The 21,837-nt window shown below is 60.1% G+C and overlaps 6 protein-coding genes across 6 annotated transcripts; all 6 read right to left on the reverse strand.

Moving 5' to 3' along the window:
- Positions 1-1,194: 1,194 nt before the first annotated feature.
- Positions 1,195-2,538, reverse strand: LMJF_32_2810 (putative RNA-binding protein; the record flags this gene model as incomplete). Its single annotated transcript, XM_001685552.1, has 1 exon — positions 1,195-2,538. The coding sequence occupies one exon, from the start codon at positions 2,536-2,538 to the stop codon at positions 1,195-1,197; it is 1,344 nt and encodes a 447-aa protein (XP_001685604.1).
- Positions 2,539-4,076: 1,538 nt separating this feature from the next.
- On the reverse strand, positions 4,077-5,303 carry LMJF_32_2820 (putative proteasome regulatory non-ATP-ase subunit; the record flags this gene model as incomplete). The annotated part of the gene is made up of 1 exon (XM_001685553.1): positions 4,077-5,303. One exon carries the CDS (start codon positions 5,301-5,303, stop codon positions 4,077-4,079), a length of 1,227 nt encoding a protein of 408 aa, XP_001685605.1.
- A 1,680-nt stretch (positions 5,304-6,983) lies between these two features.
- LMJF_32_2830 (conserved hypothetical protein) lies at positions 6,984-10,340 on the reverse strand (the record flags this gene model as incomplete). The annotated part of the gene is made up of 1 exon (XM_001685554.1): positions 6,984-10,340. The coding sequence occupies one exon, from the start codon at positions 10,338-10,340 to the stop codon at positions 6,984-6,986; it is 3,357 nt and encodes a 1,118-aa protein (XP_001685606.1).
- Positions 10,341-11,393: 1,053 nt separating this feature from the next.
- On the reverse strand, positions 11,394-13,106 carry LMJF_32_2840 (conserved hypothetical protein; the record flags this gene model as incomplete). Its single annotated transcript, XM_001685555.1, has 1 exon — positions 11,394-13,106. One exon carries the CDS (start codon positions 13,104-13,106, stop codon positions 11,394-11,396), a length of 1,713 nt encoding a protein of 570 aa, XP_001685607.1.
- A 1,279-nt stretch (positions 13,107-14,385) lies between these two features.
- LMJF_32_2850 (conserved hypothetical protein) lies at positions 14,386-16,296 on the reverse strand (the record flags this gene model as incomplete). The annotated part of the gene is made up of 1 exon (XM_001685556.1): positions 14,386-16,296. One exon carries the CDS (start codon positions 16,294-16,296, stop codon positions 14,386-14,388), a length of 1,911 nt encoding a protein of 636 aa, XP_001685608.1.
- Positions 16,297-17,986: 1,690 nt separating this feature from the next.
- Positions 17,987-20,239, reverse strand: LMJF_32_2860 (conserved hypothetical protein; the record flags this gene model as incomplete). The annotated part of the gene is made up of 1 exon (XM_001685557.1): positions 17,987-20,239. The coding sequence occupies one exon, from the start codon at positions 20,237-20,239 to the stop codon at positions 17,987-17,989; it is 2,253 nt and encodes a 750-aa protein (XP_001685609.1).
- Between the last annotated feature and the right edge of the window lie 1,598 nt (positions 20,240-21,837).

Consider the following 21,837-nt stretch of genomic DNA (forward strand, 5'->3'; position numbering starts at 1 on the left):
GAAGTGGCAGGGAGGAATGGGCGAGTACAGGTGCACATTACGGCGACGCAATATAGAAGAAAGTGCAGGCGTGAATGACGGCAGAGGGTGAGGGAGATGCGAAAGCAGCGGAGAGTGTCGCATGTATGCCCAGAGAAGACACTGTCGTAGTCGAGGAAGAGGGCACCCGCACAAGAGAGGAGACCGCCGTTGCGGTTCGAGCGCCTCGAGACTGGAGAGAGAGAGATAGGGTGGCCAAGAGACGACGGCAATGTCTCTCTTCTATGGGGGTGCGCTCACCCACGCATCGCTTAAGCGTCCCTGTAGACAAGCACACGTGCACAGGCAAAAGTGGTGCGGCACCGCGTCTTGCAGCTCTTCCGCGAAAGAGTCACGGTGAGGTGGGGCATTTTGGTCATTGTGGTTTGCCTTAGAAGAGATATACGCGCACGTGCTGCACCCCTTCTGTGCGTCGCCGTGTGTGACCACCGAGAAGGCGCGCAAGAGGTCGCTGGTCTGAGCGTGTCCTCTTCTTTTCGCCTCGGCATGCTTTCGACTCTCGAGGAGAGACAGGTGCACAGCCGCACCGACGCACACTGGCGCACGTGCCCTTCCCCTCCCATGGACGAAACCACACAGAGATAGAGAGAGCCGCATTCGTGAGCACGCGCCCTACAACACCACACGAAGAGAGCACTCTACGACGGGAAAACGCGCACGCGAAAGCCGCGGGAGAGGAGAGAGGAGGGGTGGGGGTAAGCGGAGCGCCTTACACGAGTAAAGAGAAAAGAACACAAGCGCGCACGCTCGACGAGTCCTTCGCACACCGGTGAACATCGTCAGAAGGAGAGAGAAGACACAGATACACACACACAACCAAGAGGAAAAGAGACGCGAGAAGCAGAGAGAGAGAGAGGGAGGGCGGGTGCCAGCAAGAGCATGTGCAAGTGCGCACACTTTCGCACAGACAACACGCAAACGCCAGCACGCACGTGCATGGCGTTGCGTCCGATACGGAAAACGGTGTCTGCGTGCAAGCATGTCCAGGGGTGCATGCCTCGCCGCCCTCCCCTTCATGCCTTCGCCTCCATCTTACTCTTGCCTTAGCCCTCCTCATCTGTGCTTGTTAAGGTTATGCACTTGATTGACGCCAGACCAACAACACCCAGCACCACCCACTTTCAAAGCTGGAACGATGCGCGCACCCGAAAAGCACTATAGGCTTTTCTTTGCCTTAGACGACACGGTCGACGCGCGGCCGTCGCTCGACCCGCGAGCCAAGCGTGCGCGCTTCAGCTCCTTCATGTGCTGGAGCTTCTGCACTGCGCTCATGTTCTCGATAGCGAAGGAGACCATAAGTCGCCGCTGATCGCCGAATACCGTCGGGTTGTTGTTCAGCATGCGGAGTGTGTTGATGGCTACGTTGTGGTTCACAAACTCAATGAAGCCGTACCCGCGCGACACGCCAGCCGTGTCCTTGAGCAGCTTCACATTGCGGATGGGGCCGTACTTCCCCCATTTGTCCTTTTCTGTGTCCTCGGGGTGCTTCTTCAGGTATGCTCGCGCCTGCTCAGCAAAGAGGCGGCGCATGTCATTCTCTGACATGGTGCGCGGCAGATTGCGCACACTAAGACGCGTCTTGCTAACAAAGTAGTTGCTGTTAGTCAGCTGCTGCTTACGCGCGGCATAGTCGTCCTCGATCATCTGCAGGTAGCGCGGGTGCAGGCCCTTCGCTGCGGCGGAGCCTGGCAACACCAGACCCTCCTGCAAGAGGTACAAGTTGCGCGGATCGTCTGCTGCCACCTTTGTGCGCTTCTTCTTCTGCTGTGCACTCACGGCCTCCTGAGTGTCCGATCTCGATAGCACGCGCAGCACCGTGAACTTGGTGTCGCGTATCGTGAGAAACGGGTCGCGTGCAACAAAGGAATGGGTGCGCATCTTATGCATGAGCCGCTTTGCTTGGTGATGAGAGAGGCTCCCGGTCTGCGCCTTCATGTCCTCGCGTCCTACCGCCGACAACTCACGCGCGTTCTGCTGGGCGTAGTCGAAGATCTTGCCCGCCAGCTCCGCAGAGCCGCAGTGCACGAAGCCGGTACCGGAGAGCGTCTTGCTCGCACGGTTGCGCACCAGCAGCACACGCTTGACGGCGCTGAAGTGGGTTTTGAAGTACGTCATCAGCTCCTCCTCACTTGTATCGAGTGGCAGGTTCTTGAGAAATAACTGCGTCTCGAGCGGGTCGCGCTGATTCAGCCGCTCCTCCTTCTCTTCGTCGACATCGCTTTGCACCTCGCCGTCCTCGTCCACGTCGTCGCGCTTGAAATTGAAAGTGTTCTCCTCGTCATCCCAGTCATCCTCACCGCTACGGGCGCGCTTGCGGCTATCCTTTTTCTTGTCCTTCAGCGTGGTGTCCCCGCCCGTGTACACCTTCGCAAGCGCTGTCTTCCAGCTCGGCTTCTTCTTCTGCAGCTTGGTGCGTATCTGCTTGCGAATGCGCTGCTGCGCCTTCTTTTTGCGCAGGGACGACGGTGTCGCCTTACGTTTTACTGTGCCCTTGGCCATTGCCGACCGTCGGTATTATTCGGTGGGTATGTGGAGGGAGGAGCGTCAGATTCCGTTACGGCCTGAGAAAGGCGATCGGCACGCGCCGATGAGAGGTCGCGGGTTGCGACAGACGTACGATGTGCCGGCGGAAGTGTAAGACGAGGTCAGCCGCACCACACACACACACAGACATACACCAAAGTGAAATATGTTTCCTTCATGTAGGGAAGGCGGAGAGAGAGGAAGAGACAGAGACAGAGAGGCACGCGTGTGTGTGCCCACCGTGCACCGGCCGAACGCGAGGGAATGGGCGGCGTACAGGAACGAAGGTGACGAGGCAGCACCGGAACGAGACGTAAAGAGTGAACAGCGAGAGAGGGGGAAATGTAGACGTCCACAGACGTGCACGCGCACATACCGTATACACACAAACTTTGTACGTGTACGAAGAAGCAGCAGTGGAGGGGAGGTGGCATCGGCGCCGCCGGTGCCTACGGGCCGCACACGTCGTGCCAAAAACAAAAACCCTCCGTAAGCACTCGCAAAGAGTGCTGCGTATCGGGTGTGTGTGTGTGTGTGTGTATGTGTGTCATACCTCCTGCTCGCCTTCACCGCGGATGGACGGCGAGCGGAATCGAGGCAGACCCACTGCACACACGCAGCGAGAGAGGGTGAGCGCCGCTGAGATGAGAGGACATACAAGATGAGGGAGAGACATCAGGCCCACTCGCCATTGCACACAAGACGCCGTTGCAGGGCCTCCCTATCGTTACCCACGTCCGTCTCCTCGCCGCTTCCCCATCACCGCCACCACACCACCCCTCACCTCGTGTCGCTGTTAATACGTGCTTTCGATTCAACGCCTGATGTACCCTCTACGACATACGCAAGCACCACGCACGCACATCAACTCGACAAACAAAACGAAAACCAAAAACGAAATAGAAGGGGAGATGATGATAAGGGCAGCAGGGAACACGCTGGCATACCCGTTCGTGCCACCTCTCTTCCGCTTTCCCCCTCATCATCCCCCCTTCTCTCCTTCCAGCATGCCGCCGTGCTTGTTTGGCATGTAGACAACAAGAGCGAGGCACACAAGAGAAAGGGAAAAGGCATGAGACGACGCGTCGGCACTGGAGGGAAGGTTCACAGATGCTGGTGAGACGGTGGCGTGAGACGGGGCGGGTGATAACAGAAGGAGAGGGGAAGAGCTAGCTGGCACCTCGGGCATCCCTTGTCGAGCCTCTGCGTGCGCGTGTCAGCGTCTTCCAAGGCTCTCCCCCGAGCAACGCACCTTCGCATTGGCTATCAAGCGGCCGTACTTGTCCTCCATCCTTTCGCCCCCTCCCCCTCCTGCCCAGTCTCTAACGACCTCTGTCCCTTTTCGAACCACATTCCGCCTGCGGACACCTCGTCTTCCCAACCTCCGTTCTCTGCCAACCGGACACACGCGCACGTCCATAAACATCTTCTGCACGTCACCACACAGGCACACGCATATCTGCATCGAGCCCAACAGACACGAATGCGACACGCAGCACGACAGCGCGCCTTCTCTACATGTCCACCAGACGAGAGAGCTTCTGAATGCGGTTCAGTAGCAGGTCGCCGCTCTTCACAATGCGGTGGTAGTCGAAGTTCGTTGTGTCGCCGCGGTACGTCTCGACACTGCCGTCGACGCGGTCCACCTTGCACGCGATGCGCTCGTTGGAGATCAGCGTGCACAACATGCTGTCCAGCGCCGGCACCGGAATACCGAAGGCTGCACCCATCGACTCCAGCGTGACACTGCTGTATGAATCCAGGAACTGCGTGAAGATGAGCACCCGCATCTCGCGGAAGAAGTAGCTCACGTGCGGAGAGAGGTAGACGACCTTGCGCAGATGCTGGCACACCACCTCCAGATTGGGGAACACCTTGTTGTATTGACAGTCGTAGATCGAGTTCACCAACTCCCGCACATCGTCGACGCCGGTGCGGTTAACCTCGGGGCTATACACGATACGCTTGCGCAGCTCCGGTCGGCTGAGAACCGGGAGACTTGCGACTACGGTAATGAAAACGAAGTCCTGAAACGTCAGCAGCTCGCCAGCCGCAAACGTCGTGATGGAGTCGAGCAGCAGCGTCGACCCACGCTGGAAGTCGCGAATAAACACATGGTAGATGCCCTCGTACACGCGCAGGCGGTTGCGGCGCTCCCAGTCGCCGTCTTTCATGAGACGATGTGCATCCGTGATACCCTTGGCGGCAATGTCGTTGTCGGAAAAGGCGATGCCGAGACGAATGCGCTGGAAGTACAGGTCCAGCTTCGGGCCTGTCGCGAGCGTCTTGGCGGCGCACTCCTCGTTCGTCTTCATGCACATCTCGAGGTCTCCAATGCGGGCGTAGTGATCGCACTTGGCCTGTAGCACATCACGCACCTCCGTGTCACCGAGGTTGTCGACCGCATCCTTCAGCCGCGCGTCGAAGGCGGCCACCTTCTTGGCGTTGATGGCGTCCATCTCTGCCAGCTTCGACTCATCAAGCGGGACCCCGAGAGCCTCGCAGACTAAGCGGATGTAGGGTGCCATGTTGTGCTTCTCCATCTCCTCCATCATCGCCGCCTTGGCCGTCTCTCGCTCCTCGGAGGAGCTCCACGGCGAAGTCAGCGTGTGACGGATATACAGCAGCGTGAGCAACGGGTCTACCGGGATGTCGGCATCGTCCACCTCCGGCGCGGGATCCTCCTCCTCATTCTTGTGGAGGTCCTCCTCGATATTACGCGGCGGTGGCGGGGACGACATTGACGTGCTATCTTCGTTCGCCACGGTGCACTGCAACGGCAGTCTTTCAGTTTGGTGGTTGTCTGCGTAGGTAGAGGGCTGTGTGAAGAGCAAAGACCAGATAGCAACAGTTTCTCAGCCGAAAGCGCAACTGATCCCTTGGCCTGCTCACGCAATGTGCAGCACCACAGAAGAAACGAAAAACAAAAAAGGAAGTACTGTCGGTGCCTTCTCTCTCTCTACGGTGTACCTGTGACAGCCGATATGGGGCGGTCCCGTGTGGGCGTCTGTCTGCCTGTCGGATGGTGCTGCTGTTGTGTGCGTAAGGGGCCGGTGGTAAAGTGCACCGTTGCTCGGCGCGCGGGTGAGTAGAGAGTGTAGAGGCAAAGAAACCGCGAGAGACCGAAGCCAAATGAAACGAACGAAGGAACGGGGAGAGGGCAATGAAACAGGCGCGCGTGGGTGTGCGTGTGGGTGGGTGGGTGGGTGGGTGGGTGGGTGGGTGGGGCGAGAGAGAGAGAGAGAGACAGAGAGGCGATGCAATAAAGCGCCACCAATCACTATGTCGATTGCGGGAAGTATGAAGCAAGGCAAAAGAGCAACGCGAGCGACGAGCGCGAGGAGCGGGCGGCAGACAGCGAAGGATGTTGACAAAGGGGGACGGAAACGGGGGGTGGAGGGAGGAGAGGTGGGGAAGCATCGAATGCGCACTAACCGCTCTTACACCTCTTCTGTGTATGTTGGTGCGGCTGCTGGGCCCCTGCACGCAAGAGGGCGATGTATACCTGCACGCCGGAAAGGCATTGCACCAAGCAGTTGCAGTACGTGTGCGCCGACACAGAGAGGGAAGGCCTTAGGAAGAACAAGACAGCGCTGCCATCTGGTTCTCCTCAAGGGTGACCGCCGCTGATGAGTTTTCGCGACAGCCTTCCCTCCCCGTTTCGCCTTCTCATTCCTTCGCCACCTCCTCTATGCGAGCACACAGATCACGTGGGGTACGGTGAAGGTCGGCATAGAAGTGCGGACTGTGCTTGGGGGTGGGAGTTTGCACTTCACTGAAAGCGGAGCTCTCGAGGAAGGGAGCGAGGAAGCTGCGGTAAAGGGGGTGCGACAGTACATGGCGGACCTGCCGTGCAGAATGGGCCCTCGATTTGACAACTGAGTGAGCGAGAGCGAGAGAGGGCGCGAGCGGGGAAGCAGACACCGGGCGGGGAGAAACCGGATGACACGCAGATGATGCCACCCTTGCCGGCTCAGCAACCAGCCTCCGCAAAGCGCACACATACAGAGATAGAGAGACAGAGACAGAGGCACACTCGCACGCTGCGCTCGCCCCTCCTCCTCCTCGGCTTGCACAGACACACACACACACACACACGTGTGAGTGCAAGGGAGAAGGGCGACAAGAAGCAGTTGGCGGTGGCTCTTCTTTACGTTCGTCCTCGGCGTATTGTTTTTTTTGTGTTGGGGGCTAGTAGTCACTGCGGAGGTGCAAGCGCGCCGGTGTCTCTAGTAGACTGTAGTGAGACAGCACACACGCGATCAGCATCAGCCGATCTACACAGATGCCGGAAGAATACACGAACAAACATATATACAAGCACACACGGACCCACGAGAGAGCATGAATAGCAAAATGAGGCTGATGGCGAGGACAGGATTCGGATACCCAATGGACACCACCCCTTTCATCTTCCGTTGTTAGCGCCCATAACGCTTGAGGATAGCGTCGGTCTGCGCGTCGAGCGCCGCCCACGGGTCCTCCACGGGTGGAACACTCAGTGTGAAATCGCGAACGCCAGAGCGAGCCGCTGTAGCGTCCCTGGCTACGGAGCGAGGCATCGGCGTCTGCGCCGACTCGCCTTGCGACAGCGTTGGCACCGACTTCGGCGCGCTTTCGTGGAAGGACGAGAACGATGTGGTGTCCCGGCGCGGCAGCGTGTATGGCGAGGCAGATGGACGGTTGGATCTCTGGGGAATAGGGGAGAGGGGCGACTGGAACAGAGTCGCGGAAGACTGGTGAGGCGGTCTCGATGCTTCCCACGCGTCCTTGCGGCTTCTGGTGAGGCGCGGTGCAGACTGGAGAGACAGGTTTGCCATGGCTCGCCTCGCGTCGGTCAGCCCGCTTTGGTCGCAAACGGCCTGAACAAAGCGTGCATCGCGGTAGGCGGCACCGGTGCGGAGCAGCTCCAGCTCATTTATCACGCGCACGTCAGCTGCCGATGCCATCAGATCCTGCAGCAGCACGCGAGACTGAGAAGTGTCTCGGCAGCCTTCGGCATCGCCACCAGCCGCGTCTGGCCCCACTAGTGCGTCCGTATCCGACGACGCACCCGTCCGACTCACCTCCATGCCGCGAGAAACCTCTGTCTTCTCGCACGCGTCCCCGAAGTAGCGATTCGGGGTGAAGGTGCACTCAGCGCGGCGCCGCTCCTCCTCCATCTCTGCGAGATGCTGCAGCCGCCGCTGCCGTGACTCCATCCACTTACCGCTTCGGTCGAGAAAGACCTGCGCCACCTCGGGCAGCGGCCGATCTTTGTGAACAGCAGAAGAGGGCTGCCCCTGCGACTTCTCCGACCGAGCACCTTCCGCGCTGGACCCCCTCCTGAGCTCCGTTGGGCGCTCATAGATAGGTGTACCACCTGTCTTGTGAAGCGCCATCCTCTCTGAACGCTTGGTGATTTTCGGGTGGAAGGTTTCCTCCGCCGTCGCCTGAGCTCGCAGGCGCTCCCAGCTCTTCTGCTTGCGAGCCAGCGCCGCCTCAAGCGACGCCATGAAGCGCGCCTGACGCGCCACTGTCAGGGCGTGTCCATGCGACTGCGACGAGATGGAGTGCCGAGGTGCCGTGCTACCCTCACCGACGTCGGCGCCATCGCCCTGCGCCGCTACCGACGACCCCCGGCCGCTGCCGGTGACGTTCTGTCGTTTCTCTCTCTGCCGCTCTCGCAGGTAATGCGCCAGCACAAAGTCGAGCCCGGCTCGGCGCAGCTCTGCACGAAAGTCTCTCTGCTTCTCCTTGGGCAGATCGTCGTAGCTTACGCGGTGCCCATCCTTCCACACCATCGGCATCGCGTTGGGGCAAAAAAACGGCCGCCCTGTTCCACCCTCAAAGAGTTCCGCGTCGGGGTTGTGGTAGCGTGCCTGCAGCTTCGCCACGGTCTGTTCGCGACGCTCCGCATCCTGCTCGACACGGCTCAGGAACCCCTTCACGGTGCCCTCACTGTTTTTGGACACGCGAGAAGTAGACGTGTTCTGCGGCAGCTGCAGCGGTAGATCGTCTGACGCTCCTGCCTCCGTGCCGGGCCGGCGCAACTCGCGCAAGACAGCCTCCTGCTCCTCCGCTGTCGAGGAAGTGATCGGTGCGCCGACCAGCCGCGGAGACGATGTTGCGGTGTCGGCTAGCACATGTGCGGGCACAAGCACATGCACCCCACCCTCCTGCGGACCCTCACTTGGCCGCTTCACCTCCCACAAGCGCGGTCGGGACTTGAGTCGCTCTTGTACGCTCGGCTGTGCCAGTAGGCGTCGACTTCCCTTCGTGACCGCCTTGCCAGGTGTCAACATGCCGCTCTGCGCTGCGGCCGCAGCCCGCTGCTCCGCTTCCACCTCAGCAAGGTGATCGCACCTCTGGCGCAGCCGGCGATCCGCCTCCGCCTTCCACATCATACACTTCTCCATAAAGTTCTTCACGCCCTTCGCCTCCATACGCCGCGCCATCTTCGACACAGCTGGGCGGAACGTACAGGCGCCAAGCTCCTCCTGTTCAACCGCCTGTGCGTGCGCGGTTCGTTGGGCCGCGGCCAAAGCGCGCTTCTTTTCCGCCGCTTCGTAGAGCTCCTCGCATTTCGCACGCTCCAGCTCGCTGGCCTGCTTTAGTGCCGCTTGCCGGTGATCGCGGCGCCGTAAGTCGGAGATCTGCTCCAGAATGTAAAGCAGCGAGTGGGCCAAGGCGGAGGCGGTCGACGAAGTTGCGCCGCCTTCCAGCGCAGTGCACGTCTCCTCGGCGGCGCAGTACAGGAGGAGCAGCCCGACAGGCAAGTCAAGCGTGGATATTGGAGGTGGTGCTGTGGAGACCGCCCTGTTCTTGCGCGCATCAGCCGCCGCTCGATCCGCAGGCGTGGCAGTGCCCAGTATGCCGCGCAGCAGCGCAGCGGCGCACCCAGGCGTGGCGCTTCTACCCTTGCTTACTCGCTTCGACGGTGTCGCGGCGGACGAGTTGTGCCCATGACCTACGCCCTGCCGCGCCACACGCGCAGCGGAGAGGGATGCAGCTCGCGTCAGTGCCCTTGGTGACTCCTCCGCTTTTGTAGCTGGCCTTTTAGCAATGGGAGACTTCTCCGCGACGCTGCCGGCTGCTGCCGCTTGCAGACCGACAGCGGTGCTGTCTTTAACATGCGACGGGGTCGTCTCCTCGTGCCACTGCGATGCGGCTGATTCTGCCGCACCTGCGACGAGGGGGTCTGTAGGAGCTGTGGTGAGCACCGAAAGAGACACTCCACTACTACCTGCATCTGCCAGGAGGGCAGAAAGGTGCGCGGAGGTCGCCGCCACTGAGTCTCGAAGAGGCGAGCTCGAGGCTCGCGCACTCGACAGTGCTTCTCGGGAGGGCGAGGAGAGGGGGGCGAGATTCGCCGCAGCAGGAAGCGCAGCAGTGGCGGTCGTCTCCCTCGAGTACTCAGTAGAAGCCGCTGCGGCGGCAGCCTTCTCTGCATACGCAGGACCTGCAGCAGGCGCTTCCCTCTGCTTGTCGTCACTGTCATTGTGTTGCGTCGTCAGAAACTTGGTAACCGGCAAGTGTGCTGGCGCTTCAGTGGTGGAACCTCGGCAACTGGCAGGCCCATCCAGGAGCTCCTCTAAGGTAAGCACCGCCGACTCCCCGGCCGCTGCAGCAGGAGCGACGACGAACTCACCGGCGTTATTGGTCTCGTGTACTTCCATTCGAGGCGAGGAGCGAGAGCTAGAAGAGGTAGGGTTCGCGTTGACTGTTTCCGCGTAAGACTGTCCTCCAGCACCGCGGCTGTGGAAATCGCTCTCGCCGCTAAGCGCGAGGACGTTCATGGCGTGCGCGGGGTCGGAATCGCCGCACCGGTCCAGTGACGCAGTTGCTGCCACACCATCACGCGATGATGTGCCTACTGCCTCCATCACGATACCTGTAATCCGCTAATGAGCTAGGACACCTTCTCAGCGCTTCTCCCTTGTACACCCCCTCTTCTGGCGGTGCCCCTGCGCGGGTGGACCGCCGTTGCCGGACACAAAGCGACGAAGAGAGAGAAGAGGGGCACACAAGCCAAAGATGTGAGCAACAACAGCACCTGCAGCGCACAAACGCATTGAAGAGAGCGAGAGAGATGCGCGGTCTTCTTTCTGGACCCCGTGCCCTCTTTTTCTCGTGTGCCTCTTTCAGAGCGCAGAACAATACGCCAATGTGTGGTGCTGATGGTGGATAAGGCGAGGGATGGGACAGGGTAGGGTAGGGTAGAGTAGGGTAGGGTGGGGTAGGGTAGGGGGGAGGGCACACAGTCCGACGCGAGCGGCCGAATAGGAAAAGCGACAAGGTCACGCAAAATCACCTCTGTGAGAGTGGGGCAAACGAAAAAAAACAAACAAAAAAAACACGAGAGGGGAAGAGAAGATGCAGGAGACGATGTCGTGGTAACGAGCATGTCGCTCGCTGGTGCGCACCTCTGAGTGTCGACGGCGCGAGGCGAAGGGAGACAGAGGGGAAAAGGAGAGATCATAGTAACACAGGGGGCCCCAGGCAGCAGCGGGCGTGTAGGCGGCTTCTTCACGAGATGCTTACAAGCACGCAGGCACTCGCGCAGAGCCATATCCATTCTTTGCTGAAGTGCATGCGCCCACGCGAGATAAAGCGAAGCGCCGCACGCATCGCGCGCATTCAGCAAAACCAGGATGCCCCAGCTACGGAGGCGTCATTGTCCTGAAAGACTTAGTCGTTGTGACGGCTCTGCGCATGCCGCCTGTTAGCGAGGCTTCTTGACCGAATGCAGGTGGGGAGGTGGAGAGGTGTACCACCTCCCCCACACACACACACACGGCATCCCACAGACCAACACACACACACACACACGCATGGTCACCACGCTCGCCTCACGCTCCGTCGCCCTCCAACTCTCGCATGAAGAGCGATTTGCGCTTTGGCTTCTGCCGCTGGCCAGAAAGGAGGAGCGGCGGTGGCATGACGGATGCGACGCCACAACCCACTGCAGCACCAGCAGCAGCACCACTACCACCACCATTCGCCGTCCCCTCGTTGTACTCCACAATATCCCCAATGATGCAGGTGCTCCGTAGCAGCGATGGTGTGCACCCTGGGGCTTTTTCGGCACTAATACGCTGATCACACGAGCCCAGTTGACCAGGGGCGTTCACCACTTGGGGCCGCCTGGCCTCAGCCACAGCAGTCACCAAGGACGAGCTACTTGTATCCTTCACGTCGGCAGCAAATCGCACATGCTGCTCTTTCCGGCGAGACGGCTTCGGCCGCGAAGCCGAGGAGGAGGCCGCAGACGAAACATCCACCTCGGCCAGCGCCGCACTGGTCAGGGGCCGCGCAGAGGTTAGAGCAGCCGTCGAAAGAGACGATGTCGGTGCAGGCTCGCTCACGAACTCGTTAAGAGAAAAGGAAGCCGTCGCTTGCGCTGCCGGAGGCGCGTCGGCGGGCGCGCCGGGTGGCGCCAGAGATCTCGCCGCCATCCCACCAATGTCGCCGGGGGTTCGATAGGTCACTGCCTCTTGCCTGCTAACCGATGATCCGTTGCTGTCTGCGGCACTGGCGACTGCGGCAGACGCAGCACCATGTGACCTGGGAGCAGCAGTGGCAGTTGGTGCCGCTGCCGAAGCGGAGGTGGGGCGTAAGGCGGGCCCGAGTGCGCCCTCCGAGGCCTTCGACCTGTTCTCGAGCGCAGCCGCACCGCCGCTTCGCCGTTCCAGCTCTGCGCGGATGCGCCTCTCCTTCTTGGCAATCATGCGCTCCGTCATGACACGCTCCACAAAGTCGTCGTCGTTGACGCGGTCACCCAGCTCCGCCTCCAGCGCAATGAGCTCGTCTTCTGTGAGCTCGTCCTGCTCATCGAAGGTGGTGAGCGCCACGTCGATAGAAGAGTAGTCCAGCGGCAACCCAGAGGATGTGGGTGGTGTTCTCGAGGTTGGTGGTGTCGACGATGGGAGCAGGGCTGGGCAGCTTCCGGATGAAGCGAAGCGGGGAGACGCAGCGGGACGCACCGCGTCGGGTGTGCCGGAGCGGTCAGGCGCGCTTGCCAGTGCGACAGACCCGGAGGAAGGCGCGGCTTCTTGCGATGGCGGCTGCGGTATCTGGGATGCCGGCGAAAACTGCGACGGCGACTGGGCACCCGGCACTCCAGTCTCCCTCGCCGCCAGCAACTCCGCCACGGCCTCTTGTGCCTCGGGCAGCTCCGACATGAATAGCTCCTGCTTCGCCCTGAGAGTGTTCTGCTCCTGCTGCAGGACCTCCGCCTCCCGACGCAGGAAGTCAACGCGCCGACCAGCGATTTCTGCGGCCTGAATGGCACTGCGCTCCGCGAACCAGCCGTCGCCCAGTAATACCAAGACGGTGTTCGTCGCGTTCAGCTCCGCAGCATAGTAGGCGAGGCCACCAGCGACAGGGGCCAACACGCGTCTGCGACTGCGCTCCGTCAGGACGTGAAGGGTGTCCTTGAGGGTCGCGTACTCGCGCAGCTTCTCCTGCGCTTGCAGCAGCTGTGCTTCGTTTTGGCGCAACAGGTAGAGGTAAAGCTCCGCCCCCGTGAGCACCTCTCCTTCGCCGTACTCTTCCGTGTGCATCGCAGCCTCGAGCAGCTAGAAAAGTAGAACGTGAAACGCCCTCTCTGTGCCACCAAATCCTCCGCGGCGCGCGTGCACGAGCGAGGCGCGTGCCGACACTCTTCCAACTGGCAGCGGCGAGGAGCGGGGCGAGCAGACGAGCAGTGGCGCTGCAAGAGCGCGCGTGCGTGTGTGTTGGAAATCGAGAAAGAGAAAAGTGTCAGCAACCGCGACGGCGGTGAGAACGAGAAGCAAGGAGGGGCTGAGACGGATCGTTCGTGGTAAGCGGCACCAGCACGGAAGCGCAGGTGTCGAATCAAAACGCGCAGCGGCTCTTGAGTCGAAGCACAAGAAAGACCGCTAGCAGACACCGCACAGACACCGCACAAAACGTTGGCCTGGTGCATGCAGCACGGTACCGACGATGGGCCTCTGCGCAGGCTGAAGTACATGTTCTTTTCTCCCTTCTCGTTGCTCAATGGATTCCTTCGCTACTTCAGCTGGTGCAATGTCGTGCGTTTGTCTGTGCCGGTGCAGTCTTGGCACCGGCACATCTCGCAAAAGGGGAAGGAGGGGAGGGAAGGCGGAGCGGCGTGGAGGGCAGGTAGACACTACGTCTGTGAGAACCGCCATGGCCACCTTCCCACGCATATTCGCCACCGACCGTAGTCGCTGTGACTGCCACTTCACCCTGCTGCTCTACGTCGCACACGCTCGAGACACCAGCGCATCATCCACGAACAGACACACGAAGAAAAAAGCAGCGGATCCGAGGAACGAATACGGTAGTCGATGCAACAACACCACCATCAGCGTCGGTTCCATGGAGAGCGAGCGAGAGCGAGACAACTTTACCGTGGCCAAAACACGCGGCACTGTAGCTGTCATCAGGCGCCACAACGCTTCATCTCACACTCCAACTCGCTTTCCTCTCTCGTGGTCGGCCCTCCGTCCATCACACACACATGCCATACATCACAAGGGAACACGAAAGAGACGAGGACAAACAACCAAAGAAAGGAGCGAAGAAGCGCACAGAAGTGAAGCGATACACAGACAGGTGTGCAGGCGCAAGCGGGCGTCCACAAACGGAGCCACACACCGAAGATGGTAGACGAATACCTCCGCGCAGCCCGTGGCGCGTAAAAGAGGATGGTGCGTGCGGGCGTGTGTTGGTGTTCGAGAAGGAGACTGAAGCGGCAATGCCGGTGCCGCTTAGCACCGCAAACAGGGGTTGCAGGCACACACACACACACACACACACAAACATAAAAAGAGGAGTAGCAGTGCCCTCGTGCCCTTACACAGCAGCCTTCTGAGTTCGTGCCGAGCCGGCAGACGCGGTGATGAGCGTGTCCATCCGAATCTTCTCAGCCAATCGGTTGCAGTCTTCGCGCAAGTCGTTGTCGTACGGCGTAATGCGCAGCGCGCGCTCAAGGTAGCCGTGCGCTTTGTGGTACTCCTTCATTCCGCACAGAGCGGCTGCGCTGCGCACGTACGCCTTGAGCAGCATGTAGACGTGGCCACTCTGCTCGCCCAGCGTCTTTGCCGCTGCGCGGCGCTGACGGACAAGGGTGTCCTTGTTGCTTGCCCCCTCCACTTCTTCCGGCGCACTCTCTGTGCTCGACGCTGCCCAGTCAGGCTCGTCCTCGTCCTCCTCATCGTCGCTGTCGAGCTGGTCGCCCGCGAGCCCACCGGGCTGCTCCAGCGCAGCAGCCGCTTCGCTACAGAACTGCACGATGCCATCGCAAACCTGAAGGGCCTGCGTGAACTTACCCGCGCGCAGCAGCGTAGCGGCGAGGTTTCCCTGCGCCTTCATGTGAAAGGGCTGTTCCTTGAGGATGGCGCTGTAGGTGGCCTCGGCAGCCTCGTACGAGCCCTGGTAATACTGCGCCGCCGCCTCCTGCATGCGGGTGGAAAGAGGGTCGACGCACGCGTCGACCTCGGTGATGCCGCGCTCCTTCATTTGAGCCTCGATCATTGCCAAGTCGGCAGCTACATCGTCGTCACTTGTCGGGTCTCGATAGGCAGCCGCCATGCGCAGGTCCGCCGCGCCGCTCTTGAGGTCATCTGCCCAGCAGTAGGCGGCGCCGCGGCGGGCGTGGAGCTTCGTCATGAGCCCTCGGTACCGCTCCTGTGTCACCTCGCTCGCCGGTGTATTGGCCAGCATGGTCAGCGCCAGCGAGCAGTCCTCGATGGCCCTCTTGTAGTCTGCCATCTGCAGGTAGCACGCGGACCGGTTCATGACGCAAGTCAAGAACGCGCCGTCGCGCTTGATAGACTCTGAGTACGCGTTCGCCGCCGCCTTCCACTGCTGCGTGCCGTAGCACTTGTCCGCCCGCTCCTTCCAGAACATCGGTGTGTCCTCAATCGAGACCGGCTTGTAGCGACTCTGCCGGTAGTACTCCTCATCCCCGTGTGAGCGCGTCGGCATCGCAAAGGTCTTCGGTGTAAAGTCAATGGTGACGTTGACGGTGTCCGCCTGCCGAATCGCCGGCGGCGTGGCGACCGACGAGGACGATACGGGCGCCACAGGCGGAGCAGCCTCAGGCGTCGCCGGCAGCGGTGATGATGCCGCAGCGGCAGCAGTAGCAACAGCGGCGATGTCCGCCGAATGCGGCAGAGGGCTCGCGAGTTTGGTGTTATCGAGTGGTAACGGTGAAGCGGAGGCTGTGTCCGCCGCTGGAGTCGTGTAGCTGTCCTCCCACGCGTACAGCTCCGTCTCCGCGGCGTCCTTCTCCGCCTTCACACGCTGCTCGATCTGCGCGCGCTGCGCCTTCTCCACCTCCCACTGGGCCTCCAGCATACGACGCTTCTCCGTCTCACGCTGTGTCACGCGTGCATCCAGCTGTGCCCGGTACTGCTGCTCCGCTCTTTGCATCGACTCTTGTCGCCGCTGCAGCAATGCCTGTTTGCCGACGGAGGACTGACGCACGCTAAGAGCGTCCCACACACGGCCCACCTCTGCCTTGTGCAGCTTGACGTGCAGAATGACGCCATCCTGAGCGTTGGTGAAGTACTGTGACGACTTGGATGAATCGATCGCGTGCAGCAGATCGAGCGCCAGCAAGTACTGCGGCGGCGCATTGACCTTCACGAAAACGTCGGCAATCAGAACATCGACCGTGTCCTTCTTGCAGCCTTTGATGGTGATTTGCAGGAGCACGTCCTCGCCCGTCTGCTCCCATGTGAACTGCGGCTTCACTGGCATTCTTGCCTACGTGAGATGTAGAGGGAGGGGAGGGAGTTGACACGAGTGCTTACACGAGTATCGACGAGTGTATCCTCCTTAGCTGCCAGTCACAGGGGGACGCGAGAGAGGGAGAGGGGGGAATCGATCTCGTGTGTGTGTGTGGCACTTGATCGTCTCCGAAGAGAGGGAGGGAGACACACTAGCATGCATATACAAGTGCACACGTCCGAGGATGTGCAAGAATATGAGACCAGCAGTGGAGAAAGAGTGTGTCAAAGGAGAAAAAAGACGAGGAAAGCCAGATGCTATGCATGCTGGAGCCGATTTGAGCGCGGGACTCTGCATCAAAGTCACGATGCGAATTCGATGCGCGCACGCTAACGCATAGACACGTAGACTGGACGCGCATACCCACTTGCAGGAGAACAGAGTCTGCTCGCACGCTCAAAGCGCATTGCATCGTGCTCGGCAGACTCTCCAAGCAAGCGAAAAGAAACAAGGCTGACATGAGGACGAAGGTTAGGCAGACAGGAACGGGTGCGTGAGCACGTGCGTGTGTGTGAGAGAGAGAGAAAGGCTCCTTGTGTGAGCCCTCCCTCCCCGTACCCATGACACCTGCTCGCCTGCTCAGCCCTGATGCCGCGAGTTCTTCCCCTCATTCGCTGCAGGCTCGCTTCCTTGACGCTCTTCCTTTTCCTTCCACACAAATGTGAGACGTGCACAGTGAAGGAGGGGGGCGGACACAAAGGCGAATAAGAGGCGGCCTCCTCCGCCCCACTCCCTTCATACGCCGCAGATGATCCCTTCGCGCACCCCCCCGTTCCGCTCCCCTGTTAGAAAGAGAGAAAGAAGGGCAGACATACACATGCGCGTGCTTGTGACTGCCCTAATTCTTTACCACGGATTCCCCACTCGAAGAGGCAAGCACAAGCAGTTTAGATATACCTAAGCGGATCAGCGCATGCCCGCGCATACGTACACGCGACATGCCCAGCGACAGCATCAACAACAACGCGACGCCGCTCGTCAATCCTGAGAGCCCGGCGCGCAACACGTGCCTGGAAGCACGCACGGCCACAGAAAGCAAGGCAAGACGAACAGCAACGGACAAGAAACGAAGAGGGAGTCGACATGAATGGAAAGCACCTTGCAGGCGGCAAGCCAACGCACACAAGCACAAGTAAGCAAGGAAACAGAGAAGACACAAGTCAGCCGAGGAGAGATGTACACACCCGCACACGCGCACGCGAGACAGCGCTCCATGCAGACACGCACAAGAACAGCCGAAACCAACCTTGAGGAAAACGCACAAGATACATTTTGTTTTTTCGGGGGTTCCTCCCTCTCTTTCAGCAGGGCCACACCCTTTACGTACATATACACATGTACATAGCTTTATGCAGGTATGCCTACACCATGCTGGTATGAGGCTCCTCTGACACCAACTCAAACAGAGAGAGGCCGTGATAGACAATATATACGGGGCAGTGGAAGTGAAGGCAGAGGAATGCGGTGCAGCATCCGCACTGGTCAGATACTCTCACGGACACCACAGCAAATACAGGTGTGTTTCTGTGTTTCCCTCGCATGTCTGCGTGCCACACGTTTTGCTTCTTTGCGTTCGCCTTTCCCTGGCTGCATAATCGTGCAGTCGTGTAGGGGCAGAGTCTTTGGTGCACCCGCCACCACTCACATGCCTTCGAGCTCGCTAACGCAGCGTACCCTTGCGCCGCGACATCATCTGCGCCGCGCTGTTCACTGCTTGCGTCGCCAAGTTTCCAGCGCTTTGCCAGCCGCGCCGAAGGGTGCCCTGCGTCTTGGCGAAGTGGTAGCCGAGTATATCCCAGAAGCTCACCGTCTCGTTGGCGCTGCGCTGGATCACGTAGAAGGGAGGAAGCCCGTCGCTGAGGCAGCGGTGCTCATCGCAGTAAGCGCCAAAAAGAACCGCCTGCTTCAAGCTCAGCTCTCCAGCAGCGGCGTGACGCGCATTCCTCTCCTCGTCTGCCGCCTCCCCTGCGTGTCCGCCGTTGGAAGGTTGGTTCGCGATCATCAGTACGTGATTGCGCTCCTCCACTACTTTCTGCTGGCTGTCGCGGCACATTTGATAGCATACGCGGCACAGCGGCTCCCAGCCAAGCGAGTAGCGCTGGCCCTCGCACTTCACATCGGGTCCCACCCCTCGCTCGGCGCAGCACTTGGGGCAGAAGAGCTGTCCGCACCGTCCGCACATGACACGCGTGACGGTGGCAGAGAAGGGCGTGTGGCAGTCTGCAACTGCGCAGGAGACGCTGTACCGCGGGACGCACAGGTACTGGGTGGGGTCCATGACCCGCTCCCGGTACGCCTGGTGATCCATAACCTCCAGCGTGTGCAGCAGCGCGCTCGACTCACACAGAAGCTCATCGAGCCTCTGCAATACAGGCGTGGTCTGATCGGCGGCGGCATTCCAGGCGGTGTCCATCTTCGCAAAGAAGGCAGCGCCAAGCACAGACGTGTCCATGGCGCGCACCCGGTTGGCAAGGAGAACATCACGGACACGCATCCGGACGAAGGCGTTGCGCTCGCGGGTGAGATCAGCCTTCGCCGTACCCCCAGGCTGCGAAGATAAGGGAGTAGTGGAAGGCGCTGGAGTGGCCGAGGCGGCGGGTCTATTCGTTGCTCGAGGGGTATCGGCATCATGGTATGCCTCAGTGCCCGTCCTCTTGCTCTCATGGACCGTCCATGCTCGCTGCAGAGCTGTGGGGTGCAGTGATGCGCCCTCCTCCGCCTGCCGCGACCCCAGCCGCCGCGCATGATCGGCGAGCGCCATACGTGAAAAGGTAGTGAAGGAGCGGATTTCATCCTCATCTTCGTCGCTCTCCGTGGTGCTGGCGGCGGCGCTCTCAGCTGCTGGAGCCGCGCTGCATTTCATCGTCGTAGCGTGAATCGTGTCCGTGTGCGTCGCGGCGGTGGTTAGAGTGATGTTAGCCCCTGCCTCCCCCTGCAGCGCGCGCCGGGTAGAGCTGGGGATCCAGTGGTCGGTTCTGTACTCCAGCTCCACGGTACATCCGGCCGGCAAGTCGGACGCGCTGTTGGCAGCGGCGGAGAAGGTGGCGGCCAGTCGCGAGGAGGAGGGGCCAGAGGCGTCGTCGTTCGTCGCCTCCCCGCGGGCAGCAGCAATGGCGGCTATCGAGGAAGGTGACATCTCCTCCAGCGAGATCACCGGCGGCGTTTGCGCATCATCGGAGGGCATCAGCGGGTCAGCGTCCGAAGCCAAGAAGTGGGCGGAGGATGCGCCGGACCTGCAACCGCCACCACCGACCGTGGCTCGGAGGGCATCGACTGTAACCGTGTTCCCTTCAAAAAGAGCGGCCGCTCGCGAGGTGGCTGACATGTCGGCCAAGGCAGTCGTGACGTTGGCGGCAGGCGGCGGTGATGCCTCACCCAGTGCGCAGGACGTCCTCTCCCCCGCACGTTTCCACTGCACCGCACCGGCGCCATAGGTGCCCCTGCTACCGTTGTCGTGGTCGTCACCCTCCTCCCTATCGCCTTCTGCTTCGTCAGCGAAATGCACAGTGCGGGTCGCAGCCTGAGCGCTCGTCGCAGCATCCGCCTCATCACCCTCATCCGAATTCACGTACACAAAGTCGTCGACGCAAGTGAGCTCAAACTCGTCGTGTAATGCCTTCAACTCCTTCGCGGTCAGCCGCTTGACGGCGCGGTCGATCTCCGCCTCCGAGATGAGCGGTGGGGACTTGAGAACGGTAAAAGGGTCGATGCGAACCTTGCGAAGACTGCTGCCCTCCGGCACCTTGCCGGCGGTGGAGGACACTTCACGGAAGCGGTTCCACAATGCCAGGAGGTTCTCAATGGAGTCCAACGTCGGTGCCACAGAAGACAGATAAACGTGCGTGCGGTCGTGCAACTCCTGTGCGTCATGCGGCACCGCATGCTGCGGTGAGCCGTCAGAGGTGAGAGTCATTCTTACTGATTCAGGAACGACTACGTAAGACTATATATCTATACATGTATATATATATATGTATGTATGTGTGTGTGTGTGTGTGTTGCTGTGCTACTTGAAAGGTAGAGCAAGAGTCGAAGAAATGCGCCACCTCAGGCGGAACACCGGCCGCACAACGGGACCGTGGGGAAGCGAAAGATCGCTGCCGAGCGCGAGTGCGCAGGCGAGTACCGCGGCCCGCCAACACTCCAACACACAGCACCTACGTACTGGCCTCGCACTGCAAACACAACAGAAAACGCACAACGCCGGAGAACAAAGGAAAAAAAATTAGAATGATAAAGCAGCCGCGAACGGAGAAAGATACGCCAATAACGCAGCAAGCAGACGACGCTCACGCGTGCCGAGACACACAGGCACACACACTCGCACACACGTAGAGGTTGTGAGAGAGTTCGGCGAGGAGGGAAAAAAAACAAGAAGCAGCGACAGCAGTGTAAAGGAAGGTAGCTTACGCGACGGACGAGGTCGATACCAACGCAGAGAAAGCAGAGGTGCGATGACGTCAACACGGAGGAGGAGGAGGAGGTAAAATATCGAAAAGAAACGCGCAAAGACAAGAGAAAGAAGGGGAAGCGCAGACTGTGAGCAAGTCGGCGTTGCGTGGGAGGAGAAAGCGGGAGAGTGGGAAGAGAGGGGGTGCGGGAGCAGATCGCTCAGTCTATCTGCTTTGGAGTAGAAGAAGCGGTGCTCTTCCAGTGGTTCTCCTGCGTTGAATGCTTTGTTGCTGTTGTTTTGCGTTGGATGCAAAGCCTCTTGTTGTCGTGCGCAGAAAGTGGCTGGACGAAGACGAAGCCGGCACCCCGTGGGCGTGTGATTGGGCGGGTGTGTGTGTGTGTGTGTGTGTGTGTGTGTGTGTGTTGGTGGAAGAGTGAGCTACACAGACGATCGGGCGAAGAATGCGTGCAAGGCAACGAATACTGTGAACTTCTCAGCGAAGGTGATTCCTCGTTTTTTTTTTTCAGAGACGCGGTCCAGCTCTTGTGCGCAGGCGGCCACGGGAGCTGTAACGGAAGCTGCAAGTGAAAGACGTCGAAAGCGGAAAGGCGGAGGAGAGACAGAAAACAGAAAAGAGTGATGAGAGGTTGCCGGAGGCGAAGCGAGGGGGTCTTTCAGAACATCTCTCTTAATGGAGAGCACGGGAGCAGCGCAATTTAAACCTCTCTCTCCCCACGGCGACCACACATAAAGTGGCGCGACGAAAGAGGATGAAGCGCATCGCTCTCGCCATTATAGGTGACGCACACCAGGCCGCGTGCAAGGCTAGCCCACGTGACGATGCTCCTCTTCTATCTGTCACCAGCCAAGAATATAGGCACAACGTGTCGATAATAAAATCAAGAAGCAGCGGTACAGTGATCTCCTCTCATGCGTACACAGAGTCTACGACGAATCGAGTCAATGCACCGGTGCAAGCACAAAAACAGTCGCGCTGGACCCACTCTACTCATAGCGGATGGACACCATTTCCTTGTGGGCCTCCCCTAGTTTGTTCTCTGGGGCTTGGAGGAAGAGGAGGAGGAGGGTTACTGTTGGTTATTCTTACTGTTCGTACT

This window comes from Leishmania major, chromosome 32, assembly GCF_000002725.2.
Source record: "Leishmania major strain Friedlin complete genome, chromosome 32".
Taxonomy (NCBI): Eukaryota; Euglenozoa; class Kinetoplastea; order Trypanosomatida; family Trypanosomatidae; genus Leishmania; species Leishmania major.